Genomic DNA, 9,156 nt, shown 5'->3' on the forward strand with positions numbered 1-9,156 from the left:
TTTCATTCCTGTGTTTCAGAATGACATGCCTCCTAAAGTTTTGGTAGAGAAGTTTCTTTATGCCTTGTCCACTTAATTTGTTTGATTCTCTGTCTCCTTTTGGACAGCCTGTCTCCTTTTGGAGTGAGAATCAAGACAGACGGATCACAGGGCCAGACCCTTCCTGATCCACGTGACACTGGGTAAGGCTCTTTTCATTTCACAAAATATTTCACATTAAAAATATGTTGAGAACTTGGAGTATAATTTATTTTGTTTCTTTCTCTGCAGATTTAGCATTTTTAAATTAAAAACTACATTTCATATTAAAATCATGTTAGGTTGAGAATTTGAGGTGTAATTCATTTTGCTCCCTGTTCTATAGCCATAATGTTTTGTAGTTAAAAGTACTAGCTTCTACTTTGGGGAAAGAATCTCATATGTTAAACCACTATGAAGAATTCATGCAAGAGACTATTCAGATTTCTACCTGAGGTCCTATCCAGCCACTTGACTCTCAAAAGATCCTTGATAATTATCCTATCCAATATGTGAACATGGTAGCCATTCTAAATCTTTACCTTCTAAGCTCATGCTATTAACAAGGTCATTGTGCTGTGGTCTGGGTTCAAGAGATAGAGACCCTATTATCTTTGTCTTCCTGCTTTGGGTAGACAAGGAAGCATTTATAGCTTAAAATTTATAAAGCTGTGTGTTCAGCTACAACAGTGCTTCCAAAGAGTTCTTAGACAAGTAACCTCAGCATCATTTGATAACTTATTAGAAGTGCAAAACATTGGATTCTGTCTAGACCTTCTGAATAAAATTCTCAGGATAGGGCATAGAAATCTAGTTTTAACAATCTTCCAGATGATTCTGATGCACGCTAAGTTCAGAGTTCTGCTGCCCCAGATATAACATTAGGGGCACAGAAGTCCGAAAATATCTAATAACATAGAGTTCCTGACGTACCACCTCTGCCATCAGGCACATACAGTCACTCTTTAATGATCATGTGCAATAATGAGGGTAAGTTCTTTAGTTTGAGATATTATAAAAACACTTTTCCAATTCTCATCCCGCACCTTATATTATTCTGCATTTTTCTCCTCTGTCTGATGCCCCACTGAGCATTGTCCTTTCTTCTGTCTCTTCTCTATTTGCAGTTGCTCACCTACTTTGGCAAAATAATTTTATTTGCTGATACTTCTCTTCTCTTCCTTTTCGTTATTTCAGTATCTTCCATATTGTCCCATTCAAACAACGTGTTCAAGCATCCTTGGGAAATTCAGCTGGAGGAGAACAGGCTACACAAGCTGTAAACCCGTTGTAATTCTTTGTAGTTTTAAAAGGGGCATTGCTAAAAGTATTGTTTGTGGTAGGAACTTCCTTAGCAGTGACAAGAATAGCCAGACACCTCAAAACTCTGCTAGTAAACTCTTGGCACACAAATCTAAATCATAATGGATGCCAAGTATGTCTTATGCAATTGGCAAGACCAGTTGTGGCCAGCAAAAGTTTTGTCCAGATCTGAGGCTTCATCAAACAGTAAGAGAAGAAAGACATTTTCCCTAGAAGTTCAGATACTCTCACTAGATGAAACAATTAAAGTGGAAAGCACAGAAACAAAGATCCTCAGTAAATCTCAAGTTGAAGCTATTGCCTCCTCACTAGCAGCACAGTCAGAGGTCAGTGACCCACCTAGAGAGGAAACAGCCTATGCAAGGTCACTAAAAATGGCACTGGATATTCTGAATGAGAGAACAAATTTGATTCAAGCAAGCAGTTCAGATGAGGGAGAGACCACAACACTGTCTCAAAATGTACCACAAAAGCTTTCTGATTCACCCCCTCGTAAAAAGTATCGGAAGCACGATGGAGACTTACAAAAGTGTCTTGAGGAAAATGAAAATTCAACATGCCTGTTAGTATCTTCAGAGAGTGATGATTCCCTGTATGATGATAAATCACGGGTGCATGCAGTCATTGATACTATTCCAAGTGAAATGGAAACAAAGTCATCACAAAACTTCAGCTGGCACCACACTTTCCCTTCACTTTCAGAAGATGAGGATGAAAAGGAGAGCAAGAAAAAGATTGACATCTCAACAATTATGCCTTTGCATTCCACAATTAAAGAGGAGGGTGTATATGTTAAAGATGAAAAGTTCACTCCAACTTTACTATCAGATAGCTTCACTGTGCCCAAAGCTTTGAAAGAGGAGGCACAGGACATCTGCCCAGAGGCCCCGGCTATTTCCTCTGAATGCTCTACCTTCTCAGAGAATAGTGAAGATCCTGGAGAGGGTCCCTCCAATCCATGCTCAGATACCAGCCAGAATCAACCTACTGTGGAATCAGAGATGGGTGCTGTGGCATCCCCTAGGCCTTCTTCGTGGGAACACCAGGTTTCTTTTAGTGCCTCTAACCATGCCATGGATTATTCACTCCTTGTGAATAATGAAAGAAATCTTCAGAGACTGGATTTTGAGGAACTTGGGGAAGAACTTCAAGCTTCTGACAAGTCAGTTCATCTAAATTCTATTGATGCTTCCATATTAGATGACAATGAAGAAGATGAAGAACTTCCACGTTTCATTTTTCATTATGAGCCACGTTCATTTGAAACAGGAATGATAGTCTGGTTTAAATATCAAAAATATCCATTTTGGCCAGCAGTGGTAAAAAGCATCAGGAGAAAAGAGAGAAAAGCAAGTGTGCTTTTTGTTGAGGCAAATATGAATCCTGAAAAGAGAGGCATTAGAGTGCCTTTTAGAAGATTAAAGAAATTTGACTGTAAAGAGAAACAAGCACTAGTGGATAAAGCCAGGGAGGACTACAGTGAAAGTATTGACTGGTGCGTCTCGCTGATTTGTGACTACAGAGTTAGAATAGGTTGTGGTTCTTTTGCAGGCTCTTTCCTTGAGTATTATGCTGCTGACATTAGTTATCCACTTAGGAAAGTAATCAAACAGGATACCTTCAGGAACTTATTTCCAAAGCTGCAAAATGAAAATCCTGTGGAATCAATGGTTGTGACTTCCCAGACCAAGAAAATGTCCTTCCAGAAAATTCTTCCAGACCGAATGAAGTCTGCTCGTGACCGAGCCAACAAGAACCTAGTGGACTTCATTGTGAATGCAAAGGGAACAGAGAGCCATCTTTTAGCCATTTTAAAAGGCACAAAAGGGTCTAGGTGGCTGAAATCATTTTTGAATGCACATAGGTTCACACCCTGTATTGAAACATACTTTGAGGATGAAGATCAGTTGGATGAGGTGGTGAAATATTTACAAGAAATCTACAAACAAATAGATGAAAAAATGCTGACTCTGATAAGAGATGATAAAATTAAATTTATCCTGGAAGTTCTTCTGCCGGAAGCAATCATTTGTTCAATTTCTGCTGTTGATGGATTAGATTACAAGGCAGCGGAAGCAAAGTATCTAAAAGGGCCATCTCTAGGATACAGGGAAAGAGAATTATTTGATGCAAAAATCATATTCGAAAAGAGACGGAAACCATTAACAAATGAAGCTCATTAAATCTTCTGAGAGTCCAAACCATAACAGGGAACTTCCATAGATGCTAGTTTAAAAAAATATATCTGAATGATTCTAACATATAAATATTTTCCAGAAATGGGAGACTTTGGGTGATGAGTTCACTTTTTCTTTGCAACCTCTAGGATCTATGACTATTGCTACAACTTCATTTCCTTTTCCTGTGCTTCTTCAAAGTCAAATTATTAACATATTTCAGCAGTTCTACTTTCCCATACATTTTTAGAATGCATAATTCCTAAATGATTTATAAGGGAAAGTGCTATTTTGTTTTTTAACATTTTTGTGTCTATGCTGTATAGTTAAATACAGTGTGCACAATCATTTTAATATTAAAGTTGCACTGGTAGTAGATATTAAGCAAGATAACTAGAAAAAAGTTTAAAAGCATCAATTATATATTTTTGCTTAATTTTTATAAAATATTAGGTTTTCTCTTAAGATAGCTGAATTATTTTTCTTGCCATGCTTATTTATTTTTGGAAAAAAAATATCTCTGAGATATAGAACCAAAGATAGAGATGCTTTGCTATATATTATAACTAACTACAATTGCTTTTGCAAGAAAACAATGTGGAATTCAAAAATAAAGTAAATGAATTACCAGCATGCAGTCTTTGTGTGTGTGAATAACATCTCAGCATGCAGAAAATAATTTTGGCAGCCTTGAACAAGATTGTCCATTCTACACTTCCCTGAAATTCCATGTATGGGAGTTTCTATTATTCAATAGTTGAATGGTTTCTTAAAACAGACAGGCTTTTGGCTGTCTTCATAACTAACATTGGCTGTATCTTAATATAGCCTTCTGACCACGCGTGGAAGGCAGCTAGAATCATTGTATTCATGGTCTGGCTACTCTAGATATATGAGTCCAGACTGACTGCTTAAGAGCCCATCTGGTTTTATATAAACTGTAGAAAATGCAAACACTTTGTTCTGAGTCTTGTATCTCCAAATACATAGTCACTTGTTTCAAACCAAGCAATTTTTATCATCTGGCTTATTCGTGCAGTAGTTCCAGTTGCTTTCAATAATATAAATTCCAACTGGTAAATCATTCCACACTACTAGAAAGAGTAGATGGACCAAAGTCTGTGAATTTGGAAATGGGTCACAGAAAAAGTCTCTATTTGGCAAAATATGACAATTATCCCAATGTGTTTAAAAATACATAATTGAAAGTTAAAGCCTGAAGCCAATGAACTGTTTATTCTAACTTGAAACAAGACTTCAGTGAGAATAAATATTAAGAGAGCTATTTTATTTTAAAAGCTTGATGTAAAAATAAATGCTAAAGGTTCTACATGAACCTGTCTGCATTTTTCAGAGTGAGACAACTGCCACTCTTGGGCTTTTGTTATGTGTTCACATGGCCATGTGTTTATGTAAAAGTTGCAGAAGTTCGATGTTTTGATTTTCCATAAAACTATTATACCTTTCACCTTGGATGTCCACTTCACCATACTTCAGATTGTACAGCTACATAAGTGGTGTTTCTGCATATATATATATATATATATATATATATATATATATATATATATATATGATTTGTTTGGAATTTTTGCTTATTGTAGTTGTCATGATTTTAATGCTTGTTATACATTATCTTATAATTCTAAATAAATATTCACTTTCATGACTGATTTTGTGTTATTTTAAAAGAAAGCCTTCAAAACTGTGTAAGCTTCAGATTTCACAGAACCTTCTCTGTACCCTGTCTCCTGCCTGACAAAGACCAGACTCCTTGGGCATATAGCCTGTACCAATCCACATAGTTTCCTCATGATCCTCATGATTCTGAGGAGCATTTGACAACAGACCATCACCACACTATATGTGGACCTATACCCTGGGAAAACACACTCTGTTTACTCTATAATATTGTGTCCCTTTGATTCTGATATATTACCCAGCTTCTGTTTTCTCAGTGGAGCTAACTCTATCTCTTGGTTCTAATATTTTATTTATTACCTAATTCATTTTTTTATTCATTTATTCATACAATTGTGGGTCAAGAGAGCAAGCAATGTGTGGGTTAAAGCTCTGCTCTGAGGATTTAAGGTGCCAGATTTAAGGTGAGCCAGATGACAATCTAATTTCTAAAATGACTAAGATGCACTTCTTCATCATAATAATGAGAAATATTTCTTAACCTCATGGACTAACTGTATTTGAAAACCAAAGCCCGAGGATTCCCCATATTTGTGAGTTCCTGGGTGTCTGGTTTGGGGTAAAGGAGGGGCACCTAATTCCTCCTGGGATGTCATTTATATTGTGGCATATTTTGAAGTAAGGAAGATGTGCCTAAACATGCATTTATTCTCCTCTTTAAGTAAGTTGGCATTTGGGGTGTGGAAATTGATGAGTTTGGCTTCCAACTCAGTGTGGATTCTGAGATCCCTTTCAGCCTGAGTGGTTGTTAGGGCAGGCTCTGAGATTGCCCTAAACTGGATCTGTAATCTAGGTTTCTGTGTCTAATGGGAATGCACAACCTGTTATTCACCCTAACACATTGGATTAAGAAGACCCTCATCTCCTCCAGTCATAAGGCAGACTGCTGAATATCAGACCCAGATTCTAATTGTAAGGTATTGTAGGGTTGCAGAGCTGCATGGAAACTGCATTCACAACATTTACAGATCTCTATATCAACATATGTATCCTAATCCTATGTATCCCATATGTATCCTAATACATGTATCAACATGTATCCTAATAAGGAAGGAGTAGAACTCTGAGAGCTGGAAGAGTGATGAGTGTGGGAATCTTGAATACCTATAATCCTCTGTACACTCAGCCTGGAAAAAGCAGCCCCCTAACCCCTACTATTGGAGAGCAACCTCCCTGCTCCTAGAGACAAGGCAATAGCCTCATCTAAGGCAGCTACCTCAAAAAGACATCGCTTGTCTTTCTCAACATCCAACACTGATATTTTCATTGCTTCCAACTCATGACAAGGGTAAGGTATCATCACAGCACAAGGAACAAAAATACAGTCTCTGTTTAGGTGGAAAATCCAGAAAGAACTATAGGAACTGGCTAATGTGTACTAGTATGAACGGGGATAATATACATTGGAATGGATTTTGAGGACTCACTGACATGAGTCATAGGAGTACAAATTTATGACTCAGGGTTCAGTGACCTGGAGCTGCCTTCATATGCTGCTTGGGTGGCATCTTTAAGCTTGGACAACAGGCTACAGTAAATGAGATGGAGATATTAGAACTTCCTTGCCAGAGTACTGAGGAATTGGTGAGAAGGTCAAAGGGAGTGAAGGTAATAGAAATAGTTTATTGCATGAGACGAGGACCTATCTCTAAACTACTTTCCCTAGGAGGGCAGAGAAGACACTACAATAATAAAGACCGTGCTGGTGAGGGAGAACACTTGACATTTTTGAGAAACTCAATGTTGGCTCTCCTCTGCAAGCCATGATTGGAACTAAACTATGTTGCAATGGAGATGATAAGATTCCAGAATGTCAGAGCCCAGGTAGCAGCACAAAACCTCAGGAGCAAGTTGGGTATAATTACCATAATGCGAAGCAAGGTCAGAGTGGAGTCAAACTAGTTTGACTGACAGAAATCTGTGGCAATGCCTTATAGATAGTATTCCAGGGCTAGAGTATGAACAGCTCACTTCTTTTGTACAAAAAGAAAACCATGAGACTTGGCAAGTCAAAGTCTGATGTTAGCAGCTGCAGTGGAAAATTGTGGTCCCCCACCAAGTTTTCAGATCTGCAGTGTTCTGCTACTCAGGCCATATCACTCAGCATATCTGATAATGCTTACAGCATCTGTGATGGATAAGGATGCACTATCTAAGTCATTCTATGCCATAATATGGGAATTGCAACACAGAATCCTGGGGTTCTGAACAAAAGCCATACCTCCTATGTCAGTAAACTACTTGCCAATTAAAACATAGCTCCTTATATGCTATTGAGGTTAGTATATATGGAGTGCCTAACCAAGAGTTAACAAATGACTATACGACAGGAGCTGCCCGCCACAAGCTGTACATTATGAGATTCACCAAGCGATAAGGTCTGGCAGGCTCAATAGCAGTCCACCCACGATGGAAATGCTCCAGGATCCAGCCTGAGAAAGCACAAATAAACCGACTGATTGCACAAACCCCCATGCCTTTGACCACTGTTACAATGATGCCCCTCGTGAGGCAGGGGGTGATCTATGACCAACTAATGGAAGAGGAAATTATCAAACCTGGTGCACAGATGTGTGAGCATTAAATATTGATGGTAGCTATAAACGGACTGCCACCACACTTCAGCTTCAGTTAGAGTAGCCCTAAAGAATAATGTTGAAGGGTAAAACTTCCAGTTGGCAGAGCTGTGAGCATTACACCAGGTTCTTCACTTTGTATGGAAGGAGTAGTAGCTTGAGGTGGTCTCCTGGACTGTGGTGAATGATTTGGCTGGTATGTCAAGATCTTGGAAGAAGAATGATTGGAAATTGAAGATAAGAAAGTTTGGATATGAGGCACATGGTTAGAACTATGAGAATGGAAACAAAGCATACGTGTCTCTGTGCCTCATATTAATGGCCATCCAAGGAACTGACTGTAGAGAAGGCACTTAACAACCAAGTGGATCTGATGACTCATGTGGATGTCAAACAGCTTCTCTCCTCAGTCATCGTGGTTCTGGAACAATGAATCCATGAATTGTCCTGATGGCAGGGATGGAGCCTAAACTTGAGTTCAACAGCACTGGTTCTCTCTCTCCAGGGGTGATCAAGCTACTCCCACTTCTGAATGTATGACTCCCCAAGAGCAACATCTGATGCTGGGCACTCAATTCTGTCTCTTCCTTCAAGGATATCATCCAGCTACCTCATTCTACATTGAATGCACTGCACCCATTCTAAGAAGTGGTATTCATCTTCACAAAAATGGATGCCGACTTTGGACCCATAGCGTCAAGCACCACTTGCCTGTAGTGATGTGCAGTTTCATAACACATCCTTGTTTGACTTTTCTTCCTTGCTTCACCACACGTTTTTCTTACTCTGACTCACTAGAATCTCTTGCCAAATGAGCTACTCAAATGGAAACTCTTGTATCACACTCTCTTTTGTGGACGCTCAAGCTAAGATAACCAGCAATAATTATGTATATATTTTATAAAATATAAGTAGGCATCACCAAATCAAAAATGTATTAAAGATTTTAAACTTATTCATGTATGAAAGCTATTAAAAATCAGTAATTTCCAGTTCTGGATAAGACAGAGTCCAACATTTCCCCCTATCCCTTTTGCCAGAATCAACAACTTAAACTTTCACCTTAGAAAACCAGAGAAAGAAGAGCACATTAGATCCAAAACAAGTAGAAGAAAGAAAATAAATATTGGAGCAGAAATAAAAAAAAAAACTGAAAAGAGGGAAACAATAGAGTAAATAAATGAAACCTAACTCTTAGCTAGGATAACCAAGAAAAAGAGAGAAGACACGGGCTTCCCTGGTGGCGCAGTGGTTGAGCGTCCGCCTGCCGATGCAGGGGACACGGGTTCGTGCCCCGGTCCGGGAAGATCCCACATGCCGCGGAGCGGCTGGGCCCGTGAGCCATGGCCGCTGAGCCTGCG

The 9,156-nt window shown here is 38.8% G+C and overlaps 1 protein-coding gene across 9 annotated transcripts in view; it reads left to right on the top strand.

Annotated features, from left to right (window-relative positions):
- Window positions 1-9,156, top strand: part of PWWP3B (PWWP domain containing 3B) — a 44,951-nt gene that overhangs the window by 25,356 nt on the left and 10,439 nt on the right. For 6 of the 9 annotated variants that reach the window (XM_028482811.1, XM_028482813.1, XM_028482814.1 and 3 more), the window contains 2 exons: window positions 108-182; window positions 1,216-3,819. In XM_028482811.1, coding sequence (XP_028338612.1) covers window positions 1,443-3,524 — 2,082 coding nt within the window. In that variant the 5' untranslated portion in view covers window positions 108-182; window positions 1,216-1,442 and the 3' untranslated portion in view covers window positions 3,525-3,819. Of the gene's footprint in view, window positions 1-107; window positions 183-1,215; window positions 3,820-9,156 lie in introns of those variants that run through there. The other 3 variants (XR_008616377.1, XR_003677920.2, XM_028482815.1) reach the window with 2 other exon arrangements.

The sequence above is a fragment of the Physeter macrocephalus genome, chromosome 21 (genome assembly GCF_002837175.3).
Source record: "Physeter macrocephalus isolate SW-GA chromosome 21, ASM283717v5, whole genome shotgun sequence".
In the NCBI taxonomy this organism is placed as follows: Eukaryota; Metazoa; Chordata; class Mammalia; order Artiodactyla; family Physeteridae; genus Physeter; species Physeter macrocephalus.